General features: G+C 50.0%; 1 protein-coding gene across 5 annotated transcripts in view; it reads left to right on the forward strand.

Moving 5' to 3' along the window:
- The window catches only part of PCNX1 (pecanex 1), a 199425-nt gene that overhangs the window by 163734 nt on the left and 12037 nt on the right, over positions 1–23654 (forward strand). For all 5 annotated transcript variants that reach the window (XR_003757855.2, XM_029060164.2, XM_029060183.2 and 2 more), the window contains exons 24-31: positions 108–323; positions 4511–4764; positions 8633–8863; positions 9821–9921; positions 11174–11324; positions 15940–16170; positions 19938–20212; positions 22938–23143. Coding sequence is in view for 4 of the 5 variants with exons in the window: in XM_029060164.2 (XP_028915997.1) it covers positions 108–323; positions 4511–4764; positions 8633–8863; positions 9821–9921; positions 11174–11324; positions 15940–16170; positions 19938–20212; positions 22938–23143 (1665 nt within the window). In the remaining variant the exon portion in view is untranslated. The remainder of the gene's footprint in view (positions 1–107; positions 324–4510; positions 4765–8632; positions 8864–9820; positions 9922–11173; positions 11325–15939; positions 16171–19937; positions 20213–22937; positions 23144–23654) is intronic.

Below are 23654 nucleotides of genomic sequence, written 5' to 3' on the forward strand. Positions count from 1 at the left end.
TAGAGAGGGAGACAGGCATTAATAGAAATAAAGAAATTACGGATATGGACGTAAGTGTGGTGGGGCTGAGGATCGTTGACTTTTTTTTTTTTCTTCCTCTGCTTCAGGTTCAGATGACAACAATCTGAATTCCATCTTTTATGAACACTTAACACGCTCTCTGCAGCACAGTCTGTGTGGGGATCTCCTCCTCGGCCGCTGGGGGAATTATGGAACCGGGGACTGCTTCATCCTCGCCTCCGACTACCTCAATGCCCTAGTCCACCTTATCGAGATCGGGAACGGGCTGGTCACTTTCCAGCTTCGGGGGCTGGAATTCAGAGGTAAGGCCTTGACCGGGAGTCGGAGGACCCGGGTCCTAATCTCGACCCGTCGGCGGCGTGACCTTGGGCGAGTCACTTGCCTTCTCCGAGCCTCGGTTCCCTCATCTGGAAAATGGGGGTGAAGACTGGAAACCCCATGTGGGACATGGGCTCTGTCCAGCCTGATCATCTTGAATCTACCCAGGGCTTAGCACAGTGCCTGGCATGTAAGAAGTGCTTACCAAAAACCATATAAACAAAACAAACAAAAAACCACGGTAGTTTGTTTAGCGTGTCTGAAATGGATCGCCTCATCTTCCCTTCCAAAGTCATTCTTCCGCCTCACTTTCTCATGGCAGTTGACCACACCACTGTCACCCTCCCCCTCTATCAGGCCCAAAATGGCTACTTTGGCCCTTCCTTGCCACCCACCCCCTTTTCCTAGCACTTGTGCACATCCATCAATAGATAATATTTGCTGAGCACTTACTGTGTGTAGAACACTGTACTAAGCACTACAATACAGTACAACAGTCTCGGTAGACACATTCCTTGGGCAATCTAGAGGGGAAGAGGAGGAGTTCTGTTTTGGACATGTTTAGTTTTGAGATGTCAGCAGAACCTCCAGGTAGAGATGTCCTGAAGGCAGGAGGAAATGTGAGACTGCAGAGAAGGAGGGAGTTCGGCTGGGGATGTAGATTTGGGAATCATCTGTGTAGAAGTGGGAGTTAAAGCCTTGGGAGCGAATGAGTTCTCCAAGGGAATGAGTTTAGATGGAGAATAGAAGAGGACCTAGAACTAAACCTTGAGGGGCCCCCACAGTTAGGGGGTGGGAGACGGAGGAGGGGCCAGCGAAAGAAACAGAATAAGCAGCCACAGAGATAGGAGAACCAGGAGAGGAGGAAGTCAGTGAAGCCAAGGTTGGGTTAAGTTTCCCAGAGAAGTAGGTGGTTGACAGTTTCTGAAGCAGCTGAGGGGTTGAGACAGATTAGGATGGCCATTGGATTTGACAAGAAGGAGATAGATCATTGGTGACTTCTGAGAGGGTGGTTTCTGTGGAGTGAAGGAGCCAGAAGCCGGGTTGGAGAGAATCGGAGGATGGGAACTTGAGACAGCGCGTGTAGGCAACTTGCTCAAGGAGTTTGCAGGGGAATGGTAGGGGGTAGATGGGGAGATAACCGGAGGGAGCCGTGGGATCAAATGAGGGGTTTTTTTTAGGATGGGGAGACAGGAGCATGTTTGTCTTCCTGTAATTTTAGTGTCTGTCTCCGCCACTAGATTGTAAAACACCTTAGCAGCAGGCAGCATACATACTAATTCTTTTGTACTTTCCCAAATGATGACTAATACGGTCAATAAATAATAGTAATAATAATTGTGGTATTTGTTACGTGCTTACTACGTGCTAAGTTAAGCACTGGGTGGACACAAGCAAATCAGGTTGGATACCATCCGTGTCCCATTTGGGACTCACAGGCTCAATCCCCATTTTCCAGTTGAGTTAACTGAAACCCAGAGAAGTGAAGCAGCCACCCAAGGCAACACAGCAGACGAGTGGCAGAGCTGGGTATTAGAACCCATGACCTTGTGACTCCCAGGCTCGTGTTCTATCCACTACTAATCTCGCCCCTCCCCCAACTTACCCTTCCTTGCCAGTCGATGTCATGATTATCTTTGTCCCAGAAGCTCGAGACCCGAGTCACCGTCAGCTCAACTCTAGTTTCATCTCTCGCTTTCAGTCTACCGCCCAGTCAGTCGAAGGTATTTATTGAGCGCTTCCTCTGTGCCGAGCACTGTACTAAGCATTTGGGAGCGTACGGCACTACACAATTGGTAGACACGAGCCCAGCTCTCAGGGAGCTTAGAGTCTAGTGGGGAAGACGGGTAGTAAAATACAGATAGAGGAAGCAGGAGAGTGTGAGGATTTGTAGGGAAGAGCTGAGGGGCTAAGGGTGGGGTGAGTATCAAAGCATTTAAGGGGTACACACCCTATTGTGTAGGCAACGGGGAAGGGAGGGGAAATAAGAGGTTTGTCAGGGAAGACCTCTTGGAAGAGAGATGATTTTAGGAAAGCTTTGAAAATGGGGAGAATGACTGTCTGACGGACATTCATTGATTCATTCGATCGTATTTATTGAGCGCTTACTGTGTTCAGAGCACTGTACTAAGCGCTTGGGAGAATACAATATAGCAATAAACAGACACATTCCCATCCCTCAACAAGCTTACAGCCTAGAGGGGGAGGCGGACATTAAGGTAAATAAAAAAATTACGGTTGTGGACGTAAGTGCTGCGGGGCCGAGGGAGGGGGTGAATAAAGGGAGCAGGTCAGGGTGACACAGGAGGACAGAAGGAAGAGGGAGAAGAGGAAAGGAGGGCTTAGTCAGGGAAGGCCTTGTGGAAGCGATGGGCCTTCAGTAAGTCTTTGAAGAGGGAGACAGTAATTGTCCGTCAGATACGAGGAAGGAAGGCGTTCCGGGCCGGGGGTAGGACGTGGGTGAGGGGTCAGTGGCGAGATAGACAAAATTGAGCTACATTAAGAAGGTTAGGATTGGAGGAATGAAGTGTCGGGCTGAGGTGTAGGAGAGTAGTGAGGTCAGGTAAAAGGGGGCAAGGCGACTGAGGGTTTTAAAACCAGTGGTGAGGAATTTTTGTTTGATGCGAAGGTGAATGGGCAACCACTGGAGATTCTTGAGGAGTGGGGAGACACGGCCTGAACATTTCTGTAGAGAAACGATTCAGGAAGCAGAGTGAAATATGGACTGGAGTGAGGGGCGGGGGGCAGAAGGCAGGGAGGGCAGCGAGGAGGCTAATACAGTAATCAAGGGCGATGTGAAGAGGGAGGGAGTTCCAAACCAGAGGGAGGATGTGGGCAAGGGGTCGGCTGCGAGGAAGATGGGATCGAAGTAGAGTAAATAGGTGGGTATTAGAGGAGTAAGATATGAGGGCTGGATTGTAGAAGGAGATGTGAGGTAATGTAGTGGAGGAGAGCTGATAGAGAGCCTTAAAGCCAATTTCCCTTTTCCATTCTTTTCTCTCCATTTACCAGCTTTCCCCCGGTCCACCCTCTGGTCTTTCTGTGGTTAGACAATTGCATCAGCCTCCTCGCTGGTCTCCCAGCCCACAAGCGTCTCCTCCCACCTCAGTGGCCTATTGGAGAGAGCCCAGGGCTGGGAGTCAGAAGGATCCGGGTTCTAATCCTAGATCTGTCATCTGTTTGCTGTGTGACCTTGGGCAAGTCCGCTTCTCTGGGCCTCAGTTACCTCATCTGAAAATGGGGATCGAGACTGTGAGCCCCTAGTGGGACAGGGAATGCATCCGACCTGATTAACTTGTATCTACCGCAGGGTTCAGTACAACGCCTGGCCCAAAATAAGCGCTAAACAAATACCACAAGTATTATTATTATCTACCCAAAGCTTAGTTCAACCTACCTCATAGTAAGCACTTAAATACCACAAAGATTAGTATTACTACTGTTGTCTACCCCCATGCTTAGTTCAGCCTGGCACATAGTAAGCACTTAAAAAAGGCCACAGATATTATCATCATCATCTACCCCAGTGCTTAGTTAAGTCTGGCACGTAGTAAGCGCTTAACAAACACCACAATAGCCATCAGTAGCGGTATAACAAATCTCTTCTTCAAATGCTGTTGAGTCGCTTCCGATTCGTAGTGACTCTGTGGTTTTTTTTCCATAGAGTTTTCTTGGTTAAAAAAAATACGGAAGTGGTTTACCATTGCCTTCTTCCACGCAGTAAAAACTCCCGTCCCGGCCGTTGTCTTTGATCGACATTTTGATCACTCGATCATCCGCCTCTGCCTCTTTCCTTGGCCGCTGCTGCCCAGCACAGGTGAATCAACTTTGTCCGACACTTCGGCTTAGACCTTTCCATTCTGACGAGGGGATACCTCTCAACGGCACAGCTCCGTGCTTCATCGGCGTGTGCGAACTCTCCTTCCACCATAAGGCGTTGATTCAAAGGAGAGAGTATAACGAATACCACGATTAGTAATAGTAATAGTGACGGTCGTAATAGAATCATCATCATCATTATTATTATTAACACGGACTGGAATATCCCTCCAGCTGATGGGCTCTTGGCATTTCTTCTTTTTTTTGTAGTTTCCGCGTCATCGTTAGTATCGCTTCCCTTTTGCCCCCGACTGATTTTTCCTTCATGTGTTCGGGGTTGACCCGGTCGTAGGCACTTACTGCCAGCAGCGCGAAGTGGAGGCGATCACGGAAGGGGTGGAGGAAGACGAGGGGTTTTGCTGCTGCGAGCCCGGCCACGCCCCTCACGTGCTGTCCTTCAACGCCGCCTTCGGCCAGCGCTGGTTAGCTTGGGAGGTGCTGGTCACCAAATACGTGCTGGAGGGCTACAGCATCACCGACAACAGCGCCGCTTCCATGCTCCAAGTCTTCGACCTGCGCAAAATCCTGACCACCTACTACGTCAAGGTAGGCCTCTGTGTCTGCTCGGAAGAAGGGAGCAGGGGGGCCTAGTGGACAGAGCGTGGGCCTGGGAGACAGGGGACCTGGCTTCCGATCCCGGCTCCGCCACTCAATGCTGTGTGACCTGTGGCAACTCATTTAATTTCTCTGGGCCTCAGTTCCCTCGGCTGTAAAATGGGAATTCAAGGAAGAGAAGCAGTGTGGCTTAGTGGATAGATCGCGGGCCTGGGATGCAGGGACCTGGGCTCTAATCTTGGCTCCGCCACTTGCCTGCTGTGTCACCTTGGGCACTTGCTTTTTCAAGTTTCACAAGTTTCCCTACTTGGCAAAAAGCCGCATGGGTAGGAAAAGCCATAGCTTTTCTCCTTAAAATTCCATTTCTGGGCTTCTTCTTGAAGCCTTTCATCTAAATCTTTCTTGAATCTGTTGCTATTTTGTCCCGCCGTGACGTCCTAGGGTAATGAATTCCCTCTAGGTGAAAAAGAATGGTTTTGAATCTCTCACCTTCAGTCTTTAATGGATGCCCCGTAAACTTGAGGCTGTGGAATCGGGTGAAGCAGTGAATCTGTGCTCACCTGCACTGCAGCTTTCCTGATTTTTCCAGTGCTCTGCACAATAAATACCATTGATTGATGGATAGATTGATATTGAGTGCTTCCTGGGTCCGGAACGCTGTACTAAGCACTCGAGAGAGTATAGCGCAACAGAGTTGGTGGACCCTTTCCTTGCCCACGACTAGCATGCAGCCTTTTTTTATGGTCTTTATTGAGTGCTTACTATTTGGCAGGCACTATGCTAAGGGTATATATCCCCTCCAATAAGGGTGGAAACAGTTCATATCCCATGTAGGGCTCACAGTCTTAAATCCCATTTTACAGCTGAGGTAATTTAGGCCCAGTGAAGTGACTTGCCCAAGGTCACACAGCAGACAAGCGGCAGGGTCGGGATTAAAACCCCAGTCCTTCTGACTCCCAGACCCACTCTCGGCCTTTATCTTTTTAGTATGTCCTCCTTCAAAAGCTCCTTGATCTTCTCGATCATTGTAATTTCTCTTTTCTGAGCATGTATTATAGTTATAATAATGATAATTGTTTTTAACCGCTTACTAACTGTACTGAGCACTGGGGTGGGTACAAGCAAATGTGTTGGACACAGTTCCTGTCCCTTGTGGGGCTCACAGTCCCAATCCCCATTTTACAGGTGTCGTAACTGAGTCACAGAGAAGTGAGGTGATTTGCCCAAGGCCACACAGCCGGCAAGTGGCAGAGCCAGAAATAGAATCCATGACCTTCTGACTCCCAGGCTCATGCTTTATCCGCGGAGCCATGCCGCTTCTCTTAGTATAGCTCTAAGACTTTTTTGTTTTGTTTTAAATTATTGCATCTGTGGAATGAAGCAGAGAGAAGGCAACAGGAAGTTTCAGGCCAGGGATTAGAAGAGGGGAGATATGCCCAAACAGTCTCAACGTTTAGTGGAGAAATCCAGTCAAACACATCTCAGTTTGTTTGGTCGGAGTGTGGAGGGGCTGGGGAAGAGAGGAGTCTGGGAAGGTAGGAGGGCACAGTGGTTGATGTTGAAGCTTTGAGAAACAGCATGGCTTAGTGGTAGAGCACGGATAATAATAATAATAATGTTGGTATTTGTTAAGCGCTTACTGTGTGCAGGGCACTGTTCTAAGCGCTGGGGTAGATACAGGGTCATCAGGTTGTCCCACGTGGGGCTCACAGTCTTCATCCCCATTTTACAGATGAGGGAACTGAGGCACAGAGAAGTTAAGCGACTTGCCCACAGTCACACAGCTGACAAGTTGTAGAGCTGGGATTCGAACCCAAGACCTCTGACTCCCAAGCCCGGGCTCTTTCCACTCACGGATCTGGAGATCAGAAGAACCTGGGTTCTAATCCTGGCCCCGCCACCTGTCTGCTGTGTGACGTTGGGCAAGTCACTTCACTTCTGTGGCCCTCAGTTCCCTCTTCGGTAAAAATGGGGGTTAAGGCTATGAGCCCCAAGTGAAACATGGACCGTGTCCAACCTGATTAATTTGTATCTACTCCTGCGCTTCGTACAGTTCCTGGCACGTAGTAAACGCTTAACAAGTGCCATAAATTTGAGGGAAAAGGGCTTAGCAGGGTGGCAGAGACAAGAGAAAGAGAGGTGGGATGTACAGGAAAGACCGGAGACCCCAGGAAATGGTGGGGGACTTGAGAGACTGGAGTGAGGAGAGGAAAATTGTGAAGTCTGTCCATGGGTCCTTGGCCCCTACCCACTCAAGCTGCGGGTTCCCCCTTCTCCCAGGACTCCCGAAGAAAAAGTATGGCCTAGTGGAAAGAGCCCGGGCCTGGGAGTCAGAGGATCCTGGATTCTAATCCCGGCTCCACCACTCGTCTGCTGGGTGCCCTTGGGCAAGTCGCTTCACTTCACAGCACTGAAGTCTACATGTTTTTAAATTATGCATTATAAAGCATGTATTCATAATAATGCCCGTCTCCCCTTCAAGACTGTAAGCTCATTGTGGGCAGGGAAAGTGTCTGTCAACTCTGAATGAGCACTCAGTACAGTGCTCAGCGCAGAGTAAGCGCTTAACAAATACTACAATTATTATTATTATTGTACGCTAACCAAGCGTTATGGTAGAGTTCTCTGCGTACAGTAAGCGCGGCTTAGCGTGGGAGAAGCAGCGTGGCTTAGTGGAAAGAGCACAGGCTTGGGAGTCAGCGGAAGTGGGTTCTAATCCTGACTCCGCCACTTGTCCGCTGTGTGACCTTGGGCAAGCAACTTAACTTCTCTGTGGCTCAGTTAACTCGTCTGTAAAATGGGGATTCAGACTATGAGCCCCACATGGGACAACCCGATTACCCTTGTATCTACTCCAGTGATTAGAAGAGTGTTTGGCACATAGTAAGCGCTTAACAAATACCAAAATTAGTAGTAGTAGTAGTAGTAATAGTAAGCACTCAGTAAATGTCACTGATTATTAGAGCAAAGTATAAAAGTGCCCAGCTCCATCACTCCATCCCCTTCCCACTTCCCTCTGGAGTTTACAAGAGAAGTTTATATCCTCTTTGGTTTTAACACCCCTGTGTACACTTGTAAACCGAGGGAAGCAGTGTGGTGTAGTTGAAAGAGCACGGGCCTGGGAGTCAGAAGGACCTGACTTCTAATACCAGCTCCGCCCCTTGTCTGCTCTGTGACCCTGGGCAAGTCACTTCGCTGCTCTGTGCTTCGGTTTCCTTGTCTGTCAAATGGAGATGAAATGCTTCTGCTTAAACTCTGAGCCCCTATGACATTAGGACATTATTCTCAGCCCTAAATCCCAGCTGAAAGAGCACCTGGAGTTGATTCATTCATTCAGTCCTATTTATTGAGTGCTTACTGTGTGTAGAGCACTGTACTAAGTGCTTGGGAGAGTCACTTCAGGGGTGTCTGGCTCTCCGTCCACCTTTCCTGAGTCCTAAACTTCTCTTCCCCTCAGTTTATCTGTAGAACGGGGATTAAGATCGTGAGGGCCATGTGGAACAGGGACTGTGCCCAACCTGATTAGCTCGCATCTACCCCAGCGCTTAATACAGTGCCCGGCACATGGTAAGCACCTAATGGATACCATAAAAAATAAACCCAAAAAACCAAAAGCCAGAGGTCCACATCCTGTGTACATCTTGGGGAACATCCAGCGAAAAGGGAGAGTTGCATTTGGATCTGTGACTTCCTTGGCTTTAATTAAACCTCCTCCAATACCGCGGTAGACCAGAGCGTATTTCTCCAGCTGCATCGGACGATTCCGGATGTTCTTCTTTCACTTTTCACTGCCTCCCCACCGCACAATCCAACGTCCAAGGAGACGTGATCCAAGTTTTGTCATCTTTATCTCTCTTAGGGTATCATATACTACGTGACGACTTCCTCCAAGCTGGAGGAATGGTTGTCTAACAAGACCATGCAAGAAGGGCTTCGGTTATGTTCCGATCGCAACTATGTCGACGTCGACCCTACTTTTAATCCGAATATCGATGAAGACTACGACCATCGGCTCGCGGGGATATCCCGGGAGAGTTTCTGTGTGATTTACCTCAACTGGATCGAGTATTGTTCTTCCCGAAGAGCCAAGGTAGGTCCATCGGGCCGAGACCATCCAGATCTCTTCCTCGGTCCAATTTTTTTTCCAGTTTAGGTTTGCTGCCAGTGGGGAACAATTAGAGTGGAAAGAACCTAGGTTTCAGAGTCAGAGGGCCTGGGTTCTGTTACCGGCTCTGCCCCCTGACCTTGGATATGTCAGTTAGATTCTCTGAACCTCTGTTACCTCATCCGCTTAGGCCGTGAGCCCCTCTGATGTTACTGGGCAGGCTCAGCCGTGAATCCCAGCCGAAAGAGCCCCTGGGGTCACCTTAGGGGCTCTCGGTCTACTTCCTCCGAGTCCCAACGCCCTTCAGATTTCCCCCTTCTCTCGCAGGTTTGGGGTCCTTTTCTGCTCAGGGCACCCCAAGTCTCTGCACCCCTATCACCCGCCCAACACCCTCCGACAGAAGCCTAGCCCACAAACAGCTTACGATCCAGTTCCTTCCTACTTCCGTCCCTCCCATATAAGATCGCTTATCTTCCAGGCGCTGTTTTATGAAAGATAAGTTTACCTTAAAGGAATTGCTGTTACCTTTATGGTTACTTCTAAGGACTTCTCTTTGAAGTGTATAAGAAATGAATCGAGCTCTCTTCTTTTTTTATATGGTATGTTTTAAGGGCTTTGTGCCAGGCACTGTACTAAACGCTGAGGTAGACGCAAGGTAATCAGGTTGGACACAGTCCATGACCCACATGCGTCTTAATCCCTGTTTTAGAGATGAAGTAACTGGGGCCCAGAGACGTGAAGTGACTTGCCCAAGGTCGCACCGCAGCAAGACGAGGGGCGTAGTTGGGATTAGAACCCAGGTCCTCCTGACTCCCAGGCCCGGGCTCTAGCCACTAGGCCACTCTGCTTTATGCGCCTCCTTCCGATAAGAATCTTCTGTCAGGTGACGTTGCTTCAATATCCGTCTGTTGCCTAAAAGATTTTGTTGTTCTTTTCCCACAGCCACTGGATGCAGATAAAGATTCATTGCTGGTGACCCTCTGTTATGGTCTCTGTGTCCTGGGGAGAAGAGCTTTGGGGACTGCTTCTCACCACATGTCTAGGTAAGTGAATCAGTGTGGCCAAGGGGATAGAGCACGGGCCTAGAAGTCAGAAGGATCTGGGTTCTAATCCTGGCTCCACCACTTGTCTGCTGTGTGACGATAGGCAAGTCACTTCCCTGGGCCGCAGTTACCTCCCCTGGAAAATGGGGATTCCGACTGCAACCCCCACGTGGGGCAGGGACCGTGTCCTTACCCGATTTACTTGGATCCACCCCGGAGCTAAGTACGGTGCCTGGAACATAGTAAGCGCTTCACTGTTGCCACAATTATTGTTATTCTCTGTGCCTCAGTTGCCTCATCTATAAAATGGGAATTAAGAGTGTGCACCCCAAGTGGAACAGGGACTGTGTCCAACCCGATTTGCTTGTATCCAGCCCAGTGCTTAGAATAATAATAATAATGTTGGTATTTGTTAAGCGCTTACTATGCGCAGAGCACTGTTCTAAGCGCTGGGGTAGATACAGGGTAATCAGGTTGTCCCACGTGAGGCTTACAGTTAATCCCCATTTTACAGATGAGGTAACTGAGGCACAGAGAAGTGAAGTGACTTGCCCACAGTCACACAGCTGACAAGTGACAGATCCGGGAGTCGAACCCATGACCTCTGACTCCAAAGCCCAGGCTCTTTCCACTGAGCCCCGCCTAGTACATAGTAAGCACTTAACAAAGACCAAAATGATTATTTTATTATTAGTCTCTTCTGCTTCTCTGGGCCTCAGTTCCCTCATTTGAAAACAGAGATTAAAACTGTGAGCTCCATGTGACAAGAACACAATTATTATTATTATCAGATTCCAAAATTATTATTGTTATCATCATCATTATTCTCATTATTATTCCGACTGAGAAGCAGTATGGCCCTAGTGGAAAGAATCACGGCCTTAGATTTGGAAGGACCTGGGTTCTAATCACTTGTCTTCTGGGTGACCTCAGGCAAGGGCCTCAGTTTCCTTATCTATAAAATGGGTACAAAATATCTGTTGTCCCTCCAACTTTGACTACAAGCCCCGTGCAGGGCAGAGGCTGTATCTGACTTAATTAACCTCAACCGGCCCCAGCAACCCCAGGTGGTTGATATCTAGCAAGTGCTTAAAAAATATTTTAAAAATGAAGAGAAAGAGAGATAAACCTCCTTTTTGATTTTCATTTAACATCCTCTGATACTCCTGTAGACCAGGGCATATTTCCACCACTGCGTCAGAAGACTTGGGTGCTCCTTTAATACTTGTCTCTTTCTGTTCAATCTGCCTAGTAATTTGGAGTCGTTCCTCTATGGTCTTCACGCCCTCTTCAAGGGAGATTTCCGGATCTCCTCGATCCGAGACGAATGGATCTTTGCGGACATGGAATTGCTAAGAAAAGTGGTGGTCCCTGGAATTCGCATGTCTCTGAAATTGCATCAAGTAAGTGGAAAACCTTTTTCTGTCACCAATCAATGGCGTTCATTGAGCGCTCACTTTGTGCGGAGCACCGTATTAAGCGCTCGGGGGACTACAATACACGAGGAACTTACTGTCCAGAGGGGAAGATAGAAGCAGCATGGCCTAGTGGATAGAGCCCGGGCCTGGGAGTCAGAGGGTCATGGGTTCTAATCCAGACTCTGCCGCTTGTCTGCCGTGTGGCCTTGGGCAACTCACTTCACTTGTCTGGGCCTCAGTTCCCTCATCTGGAAAATGGGGGTGAAGACTGTGAGCCCCGTGGGAGACAGAGACTGTGTCCAACCCGATCTGCTGATATAATAATAATGATAATAGTAATAATAATTTTGGCATTCGTGAAGTGTTCTGTGCTGGGCACTATACTCAGCGTTGGGGTGGTTACCAGCAAATCAGGTTGGACATGGCCCCTGTCCCACGTGGGACTCACAATCTCAATTCCCATCTTCCAGGTGAGATAACTGAGGCAGAGACAAGTGAAGTGACTTGCCCAAGGTCACACCGCAGACAAGTGGTGGAGCTGGGATTAGAACCCAAGACCTTCTGACTCCCAGATCCGTGCCCTACGGTGCCTGACGCGTAATAAGCTCTCAACACATACTACAATTATTAATCAGTCGTACTTATTGAACGCTTACTGTGTGCAGAGCGCTGTACTAAGGGCTTGGGAGAATACAACATGGCAATTCAACAGACACATTCCCTGCCCACAACAGGCTTATAGTCTAGAGGAGAGCTTGGAAAGGCACGGAAAGGCACTGCGGCCTGATACACACATGCACACTCACACCCTACACGCATGCCCACACAACCTCCCTTCTTCCCGACCCCGCTGCCAGGGACAGTGCCGTCAGTGTGACGAAAAAGGTCAGTGGGAGACCACGGTCCGAGGGCCCGTTAGAGTCCCTGTACCCTCTGGCTTTTGAGGGACCGATTCCTCCAAGGAACTCCTGTGGTCTCAGAGGCCTCGGGCTCTTCTCAAGCTCCAGGAAGGCATCCCTTCGGAGCTTGGCTTTCACCTAGAGAGAGTGCCCAGGTTCCCCAACTTGTCTCAGCTCCCGCCCGGGTGCCATTAATAATCGCCCTCGAAAAAGACCAAGCCATTTCCCTGCCTGCTGCTGATCTCTGCCCAGAGCCCTGCCAGTGAAAGCACTGGCCGAACGCTGTCACTAGTGTTATTACATGAATGTAAAGAAATAAATGACAGTCATACGTAAGTGCTAGACTGGGATAAATGGGTTTATGTTTTCTTCTTTGATGCTTCCCGTTTGTGACTGACTTTTGCAAAGTCAAAAACTGGGAGCGGTGATTTCCAGCAAGATGGCTGTCTGATTTTCTCTTATCTCTCAATCTGGAAAAGCCAAAGTTCTCTTGTTCTTATTCTCTCCCTCTCTCTCTCCCCGTCTCTCCCTCTGTCTCTCCCCCTTCTCTTTCTCTCTCACACGTTCTCTCTCACATTCACTCTCTGTCTCCCTTTCTCTGTGTGTCCCCCTCTCTGCCTCTCTCTCCCTCCGTCTCCCTGCCTCTCTCCATCTTTCTCTCTCCCCCCTTCTCACACACATTCTGACTCTCTCTCTCCCTCTGACTCTCCCCCATTTCTCTCTTCCTCTGTCTCTTCTCCATCTCTCTCTCCTCCGTCCCTCTCAGTCTATCAATCATATCTATCGAGAACTTACCATGTGCTTAGCACTCTACGAAATGCTTGAGAGAGTACAAAGCGGCAATATAACAAACACATTCCCAGCCCACAGCGAACCTACAGTCTAAAGGGGGAAACAGACATTAGTAGAGATACATAAGCTATGGGTATGTACATAAGTGCTGTGGGGCTGGTGGTGTTGGTGAATGAAAGGACGAAGTCAGGGCGATACAGAAGGGAGTAGAAAAAGAAGAAATGAGGACTTAGGGAAGGCCTCTTGGAGAGGATGTGCCTTCGCTAAGGCTTTGAAGTGGGGGAGAGTATTTTCTCTGTCAGATATAAAGAGGGGAAGGCATTCCAGGCCAGAGGGAGGATGTGGGCGAGAGGTCGGCGGTGAGATAGATGAGATCGAGGTTTAGTGAGAAGGTTGGCAATAGAGGAGCAAAGTGTGTGGGCTAGGTTGTAGTAGGAGAGTGGTGAGGTGAGATAGGTGGGGGCAAGGGGACGGAGAACTTTAAAGCTGATGGGATGAGTTTCTGTTTGATGTGGAGATGGATGGGCAACCACTGGGGGGTCCTTGAGGAGTGAGAAAACATGGACTGAACGTTTCTGTAGAAAAATGATCCAGGGCAACAGAGTGAAATGTGGACTGGAGTTGGGAGAGACAGGAGGCAGGGAGGTCAGCAAGTAGGTCGATACAGCTATCAAGGAGGGCTAGGATAAATCCTTGGATTACCATGATAGCAGTTTGGATGAAGAGGAGAGAGTGCAATTTAGTGTTTCTTTTGAAGGTTGAAATGACAGGATTTAGTGATAGATTGAGTGTGTAGGTTGAAATAGGGAGAGGAGTCGAGGTTAATTCCAAGGTTTCGGGTTTATGAGACAGGGAGGATGGTGGTGCCATCTACAGTAATGGGTAAATCAGGGGGAGGACATTTTAGACATTCTAAGTTTGAGACGATGGCAGGGCATCCAAGTAGAGATGTCTTGAAGACAGGAGGAGATGCGAGAATGCAGAGAAGGAGAGAGATCAGCGCTGGGGATGGGGATTTGGGAATCATCTGCATAGAGGTGAGAGTTGAAGCCACGGGAGTGAATGAGTCCTTCAAGGGAGTAAGTGCAGATGAAGAATAGAAGGGGACCCAGAACTGAATGTTGAAAGACTCCCACAGTTAGGGGGTGGGAGACAGAGGGGAAGCTCACGAAAGAGACTGAGAATAACATAGGAGGAGAACCAGGAAAGGGAATTGTCAGTGAAGCCGAGGTTGGATAATCTTTCCGGGAGAAGGGGGTGATCGACAGTGTCAAAGGCAGCTGAGAGATAGAGGAGGATTAGAATGGAGTGGAGGCCATTGGATTTGGCACGGAGCTCCTTAGTGACCTTTAAGAGGGCAGTTTCTGTGGAGTGAAGGGGACAGAAACCCAGCTGGGAGGGACCTAGGGGAGAACTGGAGGAGCGGAAATTGAGACAGTGAGTATAGATGATTCGCTAGAGGAGTTTGGAGAGGAATGGTAGGGGGGTGAGGCGATAACTGGAAGGAGCCATGGGGTCAAGGGAGGTTTTTTTTAGGATAGAGGAGACGTGAGCATGTTTGAAAGTAGTGGGGAAGAAGCCATTGGAGCCATTGGAAACCAGTTGAAGATGATGGTCAGGGAGGGAAGAAGGAGGGGGCAAGGGAAGGGATGGGGTCGAATGTGCGGGTGGAGGGGTGGATTTTTAGGGAAGGCAGGAGATCCCTTCATGAGATGCTGCTGGGAAAGACAGGAGAGTTGAAGAAGGGGCAAGAGGTGAGAGGGACTGAGGAAGAGCAGGGGAGATTTTTGGAAGCTCATGCCTGATAATGGCAATTTTCTTAATGAAGTGGGTGACCAGCTCATTGGAGGCAAGGGATGGTGGAGACGGGGGTACAAGGGTCCTAAGGAGGGAGTTAAATGTAACAACTGGCGAGGGTGATGGGCACAGGTGTCAGTGGGGATGGAGAAATAATTTTGCCAAGTAGAGTTAAAGCACTCAAGGATGAACTTGAAGTGGATGAGGTCGGCCTGATATCTAGATTTTCGCCAGCAGCTCCTCTGCGGCTTGTGCACAGGACTGAAGGAAGCCAACTGTGGAGGTGATCCAGGTCTGGGGGTTAGTGATATGAGGTCGATCTCTCTCTCTCTCTCACACACATACACCCACTGACTCTGTCTCCTTCTGTCTCTCAAACACACTCTAATTCTGTCTCCTTCCGTCTCTCTCCCCATCTCTTTCTTACCTTCTGTATTTCTGCCTCTGTCTCTCCCTTTCTGTCCCCGTCTCTTTCTCCCTCTGTTCCTCTCTCCTCCCTCTCTTTCTCTCTCCCACTCTGACTCCCTCTGTCTCCCTCTTTCTCCCTCTTTCTCTCTCTCCCTCCTCTATCTCTCTCTCCTCTCTCTCTCTCTCATTGGGTCTCTCTCCCTATGTCTCTTCTTTCCTCTCCCCTCTTCACCCCAACTCTCTCTTCAGTTACGTCATCTGTAAAACATGGGGATTGACACTGTGAGCCCCACTTGGGACAGGGACTGTGTCCAACTTGATTTGCTTGTAATCCACCCCAGTGCTTAGTAAAGTGCCTGACACATAGTAAGTGCTTAGCAAGTACCATTATCATAATTATTATTAATAATAAATCCTCATTTAGCAGATGAGGCAATGAGTCCCAGAGAAGTGAAGCGTCACAGAGCAGGCAAGCAGGGGAAGCGGGGATTCATCTTTCTCTGAAAACGAAGCCAAAAGAACCCAACTAATTCAATTGTTCAGTCGTATTTATTGAGCACTACCTGTCTGGGGAGCACTGTACTAAGCACTGAATAAAGAGAGCCCAGTAGTGGGACTCGAACCCACGCCTCCAGGGGAGACCACGACCTGCACGCGTCCCCATAAACCGCTCGGCCTAAACACCGATCTTGTTTCCGGCCCAGGACCATTTCACATCCCCAGATGAGTACGAGGACCCCAGCGTCCTGTACGAAGCCATCGCGTCGCACGAGCAGAACCTGGTCATGGCCCACGAAGGGGACCCGGCCTGGAGGAGCGCCATCCTCTCCAACTCCCCCTCCCTGCTCGCGCTGCGGCACGTCATGGACGACGGCACCAACGAATATAAGATCATCATGCTCAACAAAAGCTTCCTGAGCTTCCGGGTCATCAAAGTAAGCTTCCGGGAGCTGGGCGTGGGTGGGGAGGCCGGCCGGGGTGAGCCGGGGTGCAGGGAGAGCTTGGAACCTCCAGGACGGAAGCAGCGTGTCCTAGTGGATGGTAATAGGAGTTATGGTACTTCTTAAGTGCTTACTTATGTGCTAGGCACTCTACTAAGCGCTGGGGTAGATGCAAGAAAATCGGGTGGGACGCATTCCCAGCCCAAGATGGGGCTCGCCGACTCAATCTCCATTTTACAGATGAGGGAACTGAGGCCCCGAGAAGTGAAGTGACTTGCCCATGATCTCACAGCAGAGAAGTGGCGGAGCTGGGATTAGAACCTTCTGACTCCCAGGCCCGGGCTCTATCCACTAGACCGTGCTGCTTCGAATGGAGCGCAGGCCTGGGATTCAAAAGGACCCGGGTTCATTTGTTCATTCATTTATTCATTCAGTGGTATTTATTGAGCATTTACTCTGTGCAGAGAACTGTACTAAGTGCTTGGGAGAATACAATATAATAATAAATAGGCAAATACCCTGCCCACGACAACCTTACAGTCTAGAGGGGGAGATAGACATTAATTGAAAGAAAGAAGAAATTAAAGATATCTAATCCTGGCTCTGCCGTATGTCTGCTCTGTGACGGTGGGCAAGCCACTTAACTCCTCTTTGCCTCAGTTACCTCATATGTAAATGGATATTAAGGCTGTGAGCTCCATGTGCCAGGATAAGAACCCATGACCTTCTGACGTCTAGGCCCCTGCTCTATCCACTAGGCCGTGCTGCTTCTCCACAGATTTTGGTGCTCTCTTACCTATTATAAATGTGCTCTGAGCGGCCTTCATCTTGTAAAGGTAAAGTCAGCATAACATCTCTATTGTAAACTCATCCCCTGCTAAGCAAAACCATACCGTTACTTGGACTTAATTTTGTTTTATGGTATTCGTTAAGCGCTTACTATATGCCAGGCACTGTACTAAATGTCGGGGTAGACACGTGCTAATCAGGTTCGACACAGTTGCTATCCCACATTGGCCTCACAGCCTTAATCCCTATTTTTGTTTTGTTTTGTATTTGATACTTGTTAAGCACTTACTGGGTGCCAGGCACTGTTTAAGTGCTGAGGTAGATACACGTTAATCGGGTTGGACGTGGTCTCCGTCCCACACTGGGCTCGAGAGTTTTAATCCCCATTTCACAGGTGAGACAATTGTGGCAGAGAGGTTTTTTTTGTTGGTTTTTCTATGGTTAGCAATCAAGCAGCGGAGCCAGGATAAGAATCCAGGTCCTTCTGACTTCTGGGCCCCATGCTCTATCCACTAGTCCATGCTGCTTCTCTGATGGTGATTAAATCTCTTCAGCAGTGAGCCAGTTTTTCAGTACAGCGATAACATCATCCACCCGTTTTATGGATTTGGGCTTTTATAGAATACTGAGCCCCAGCTTTCTGATTACGGTCACTTCTGGACGTTGACCTATTCAAGTTCCTCAAGCCCGTCAAACCCCTGGATTCTAAAATCGCCAGTCTGAACGAGCTGAGCCCCTTCTTTAGAGACCCACTGCTGCGGTTTGGTTTCGTAAACGTTTCAGAATCTGGCCGCGACCTCGTTGGCCTAACGATTTTGCTTTTCGGACGGAGAAAAACATTTTGGTCAGCCTTCTCTGTGGGAGAGAGAAAGGAAATAATAATTATTATTATTATGGCACTTGTTAAACACTTACTATGTGCCAAACACCATTCTAAGTGCTGGGGTAGATGCAAGTTAATCAGTTGGACGCGGTCCATGTCCCACATGGGGCTCACAGTCTTAATCCCCACTTTGCAGATGAGGTAACTGAGGCCCAGAGAATAATAATCATGGTATTTGCTAAGCGCTTGCTATGTGCCAGGCATTGTACTAAGCACTGGGGTGGATACAAGCAAATCAGGTTGGACACAGTCATTTGTCCCATTTGGGGCTCACAGTCTCACTCCCCATTTTACAGATGAGGTAACAGAGGACAGAGAAGTTAAGCGATTTGCCCAAGGTCATGCTGCGGAGAAGTGGCGGAGCTGGGATTAGAACCCATGACCTTCTGACTCCCACGTCCACGTCCACTACACCATCCTGTTTAGTTCTGTGACTTGCCCAAGGTCACACAACAGGCACGTGGTGGAGCCAGGATTAGAACCCAAGTCCTTCTGACTGCCCGGCGCGTCCTATAACGACTAAGCCTCAAGGTAAACAGCCCCGGCCTGTAAGCCGTCAGAAAAGTTCAACAACGTTGCTCCTAACGGTGGCATTTGTTGAGCGCTTCCAGTGGGCAGAGCACTCTGCTAAGCGCTGGGGTCCACACGAGATCATCAGGACAGACGGAGGATTTAACCCCACGGATCCTGCCCACGGAGTCAGTCAGCCGTAGATATTGAACGCTTACTTTGTGCAGAGCCTTTACCAACCAGTCGGGAGAATCCAACGCAACAATCTAACAGACGCAGTCCCTGCCCACAATGAGCTTACAGTCTAGCGAGAGAGGCAGACATTAGTAGAAATAAATAAATGACAGATATGGACATAAATACTGTGGGGCTGAGGGCGGGGGGAATAAAGGTAGCGAGTCCGGGTGCAAAATGACGCAGAAGGGAGTGAGAGAAGAGGAAAGGAGGGCTTAGTCAGGGAAGGCCTCTTGGCGGAGGTGGGCCTGCAGTAAGGCTTGGAGAAGCAGCGTGGCTTAGTGGAGAGAGCCCGGGCCTGGGAGTCAGAAGACTCTGGGTCCTCATCCCAGCTCTGCCACGGGTCTGCTTTGCAATCTTGGGCAAGTCCCTTCACTTCTCTGTGCCTCAGTTACCTCATCTGTAAAATGGGGATGAAGACTGTGAGCCCCACGTGGGACAGGGGCTGTGCCTAACCCCATTTGCCTGCATCCACCCCAGCACTTAGTACAGTGGCTGGCATGTAGTCAGCGCTTAACAAATACCTTGATTTTTTTTTTCCCTCCCTCTGGATCTGTTCCCTCATCTGTAAAATGGGGATGAAGAGTATGAGCCCCACATGGGACAGGGATTGTGTCCAACCTGATTAGCTCATATTTACCCTAGCACTTAGAACATAGTAAGCACTTAACAAGTACCGTAATTACTATTAGGGGAAGCAGCATGGTGTAGCAGATAGAGGGTGGACCTGGGAGTCAAAAGGTCATTGCTTCTAATCCCGGCTCCGCCACTTGTCTGTTGCGTGACCTTGCGTGACCTTAGAGAAGCAGCGTGGCTCAGTGGAAATAGCCCGGGCTTGGGAGTCAGAGGTCATGGGTTCAAATCCCGGATCTGCCACTTGCCAGCTGTGTGACTGTGGGCAAGTCACTTCACTTCTCTGTGCCTCAGTTACCTCATCTGCAAAATGGGGCTGAAAACCGTGAGCCTCACGTGGGACAACCTGATGACCCTGTATCTACCCCAGCGCTTAGAACAGTGCTCGGCACATAGTAAGCGCTTAACAAATACCAGCGTGGTTTTTTTCACTCTTCAGGGCCTCAGTTCCCTCATCTGTAAAATAAAAACGAAGAGCGTGAGCCCCAGGCGAGACAGGGGACTGTGTCCAACCCAATTTGCTTGGGTCCAACCCAGCCCGGCACAGGGTCAAGCAATTAACGCACGCCACGGTTATTATTATTCTCATTAAATGGGGGAGAGTGACTGTCGGAGATGGGGTCGGATATGAACAGCCACAGGTTTGTCTCTCGCCCCATCTCCCGCCGGGAGCCTGTCCTCCTCCCCTTTCCTAAATGTCCTAAATTTCCAGGTGAACAAGGAATGCGTGCGGGGCCTCTGGGCCGGACAGCAGCAGGAGCTGGTGTTTCTGCGAAACCGCAACCCGGAGCGTGGCAGCATCCAAAACGCCAAGCAGGCCCTGAGGAACATGATCAACTCGTCCTGCGACCAGCCCATCGGCTACCCCATCTACGTCTCCCCGCTGACCACGTCCTACTCCGACAGCCACGAACAGCTCAAGGTCATCCTCGGCGGCCCCATCAGCTTAGGGAACATCAGGAAGTTCGTCGTGTCCACGTGGCACAGGTGAGGTCCGGCGCCGGGCTCTTTACCCGACGGGGGCTTCCCGGGATTTGGGACAATCGAGCCCGGCTGCTCTAGGAACATAATAATTTTACTTTTGAGAGCTCCTGTTGGGTACCAAGCACTGTTTCAAGCACTGGGGTGCATACAGGTTAATCCAGTTGGGCACAGTCCCCATCCCACATGGGGCCCACACTCTTAATCCCCCGTTTTACAGAGGAGGGAAGTGAGGCCCAGAAAAGTGAAGGGACTTGCCCGCAGTCACTCAGCAGACGAATGAGGGAACCGGGATTAGAACCCATGACCTTCTGACGGCCAGGCTCGGGCTCCATCCACTACACCATGCCCCTGCGATCCCAGGCCCTCAGGGGAACGTGGGGCCGGCTTCGGCGGCGATCCGTGCCCACCGTCGAGGGCTTCGACCGGAACGGCCGGGCCTCGTGTCTGCTCCGGGTCTGAGGCCGTGGGGAGCCTCGGCCTCTGAGAGGCTCTGCCCTTCCTGGCCAAGAGCATCTGTCTGGCTCCCTGTCCCGTGGAGCCCCTGGCTTGGATCCCGGCCCATCTCCCCTCGGCCCTCGGGATTGAGAATAGGGAGGATGAGGAGTTGAATCCCGGACGCACCGAGCCGGAGGTGATGACAGGCCATCTTCGTTGGGATGTTCCGGAGACGGGAGGGGAAGCGAGACTGAGGAGGACGGTCGGGCTGGTGGAGTAGAGTGGGGAATCGTCCACGCTGAGGTGGGAACTGGAAACTTGGATCTGGCCCAGTCTCCTCAGAGCCCTCGGGATTGAGAAAGGGAAGGTGAGGAGTTGAGTCCCGGACACGTCGAGTTCGAGGTGCCGATGGGACGTCCGTGGAGGGACATCCCAAAGGCAGGAGGGGAAGTGAGACTGAGGAGACGTCACTTCCCGTCTCTGGGCCTCGGTCCCCTCATCTGTAAAATGAGGATTATTAATAATAATAATAATGATGGTGGTATTTAAGTGCTTACTATGTACCAAGCACTGTTCTAAGCGCTGGGATAGATACAGGGTTATCAGGTTGTCCCACTGGGGGCTCTGAGGCCCAGAGCAGTCAAGTGACTTGCCCGAAGTCACACAGGTGACAAGTGGTGGAGCCGGGATTAAGACCCACGACCTCTGACTCCCGAGCCCGCCCCCCGCAGCCCCACGCCACTCATGTCCATACCCCTCACTTATTTATTTCTATTAATGATGTCTCCCCTTCAGATGTAAGCTCACTGTGGGCAGGGAATGTGTCTGTTATATTATTACGTTGTCCTTTCCCAAGTGCTTGATGCAGTAGGCGCTCAATAAATACGACTGACTGAGTGACCGGTTAGCTTGTGTCTCCCTGTGTACACAAATAAGATTAATCGACTGACCGACTGACTGCTCTGCACACAGCAAGTGCTCAATAAATACCCCTGACTATGATGAGCATAGTCCATGGAGCACGGGCCTTGAAGCCCGAAAGTCCCGGGTTCTAATCCTGGCTCCGCCACTTATCCCCGCTTCTAGACTGTGAGCCGTTAGGCTTTGAGCTGTTAGACTGTGACTGTGTGTGCTAATGTGTACATTAACTATGTACACATAGTTAATGCTTAACAAATATTATAAAAAGTGGGTGGGGGTGGGGAGCGATCATAGCAATCAATCGATCGATGGTTTAGGAAGATGATCCAGAAAGTGAGGTATAGTTTAGACTGAACGGGGACGGAGGTTGGAGGCTGGGACGTAATCAGTGGGCTCAGTATGTACTAAGCACTTGGGAGAGGTCACTTCAGCGGAATTAGGAGACACGTCCCTTGGCTGTAACAAGTTGATTAGCAGTCAACGAAATCTGTTGAGCTCTTACTATGCACAGAGCACCGTCCTGAGCGCTCGGCGAGTCCAGTACGGCAGAACGAGCAGAAACGTTGCCTTTCCGTAACAAGTTTACAGTCACTCGTCAATCGTATCTCTTGAGCGCTTATTATACGCAGAGCACTGCACTAAGCACTCGGGAGAGTCCAATACAGCAGAATTAGTAGACACATCCCTTGTCCCTTTAGGAGCATTATTTGAATAATAATAATAATAATAATGTTGGTATTTGTTAAGCGCTTACTATGTGCCGAGCACTGTTCTAAGCGCTGGGGTAAACACAGGGGAATCAGGTTGTCCCACGTGGGGCTCACACTTAATCCTCATTTTACAGATGAGGGAACTGAGGCACAGAGAAGTTAAGTGACTTGCCCACAGTCACACAGCTGACAAGTGGCAGAGCTGGGATTCGAACTCATGAGCCCTGACTCCAAAGCCCATGCTCTTTCCACTGCGCCACGCTGCTTCTCGAACCCGCGATCCACTGAAAAAAAGCGAATAATTGGACAAGTCCTGTGACTTTGAATTGCTGGGTTGAACAGCAGCATGGTGTAGTAGATAGAGCCCGGGCCTGGGAGTCAGAAGGTCATGGGTTCTAATCCCAGCTCCGCCACTTGTCTGCTGTGTGACCTTGGGCCAGTCACTTTACCTCCCTGGGCCTCAGTTACCTCACTTGGAAAACGGGGATTGAGACTGCGAAGCCCTACGTGGGAAAGAGCCTGTGTCCAACCCAATTTGTGTCCACCCTAGCGCTTAGTACAGGGCCTGGCACGTAGTAAGTGCTTAACAAATAGCATAATTATTTTTATTAGGTATCATCATCATCGTGTTCTGGGTTCGGGTTTTTCTCGTTCGCTGTCAGGTTAAGGAAAGGTTGCGGTGCCGGATGCAACAGCGGAGGGAACATCGAAGATTCTGACGGCGGAGGGGGGACCACCTGCCCTCCAAACAACACCCTGGCCACCACCGAGGCCCCGAGCCGAACGACGCAAGGAAGCAGAGGCAGCTCCGGGCCGGCACCCGGCTCGGAATCCCATCTCCCTGCCACCCCTCACCCTCCCATGCTAGGTAATAATCATAACCAACCTCGGGACGTGCGGACGTGTCGTCCTCTCCCGAGCGCTTAGTACGGTCACCTGCGCTAAGCGAGCGGTCGGTCAGTAGTAACTGTGGTGTTTGTAAAGCGCTTATTATGTGCCAGGCACTGTCCTAAGCGCTGGGGTGGATACCAGAAAATCGGGTTGGTCCCTGTCCCAAATGGGGCTCACAATCTCAATCCCCATTTTACAGCTGAGGTAACTGAGGCACAGAGAAGTGAAGTGGCTTGCCCAAGGCCACACACCCTTCATTCATTCATTGGTATTTATTGAGCCCTTATTGCGTGCAGAGCACTGTACTAAGCACTTGGAAAGTACAGTTCAGCAACAATTAGAGGCAATCCCTACCCAACAACGGCTCACAGTCTAGAAGCGGGGACAAGTGGCGGAGCCAGGATTAGAACCCAGGACCTTCGGCTCCAAGGTCCGTGCTCCATGGACTACGCTCATCGTAGTCGGGTATTTATTGAGCACTTGCTGTG

The sequence above is a fragment of the Ornithorhynchus anatinus genome, chromosome 1 (genome assembly GCF_004115215.2).
Source record: "Ornithorhynchus anatinus isolate Pmale09 chromosome 1, mOrnAna1.pri.v4, whole genome shotgun sequence".
Lineage (NCBI taxonomy): Eukaryota > Metazoa > Chordata > Mammalia > Monotremata > Ornithorhynchidae > Ornithorhynchus > Ornithorhynchus anatinus.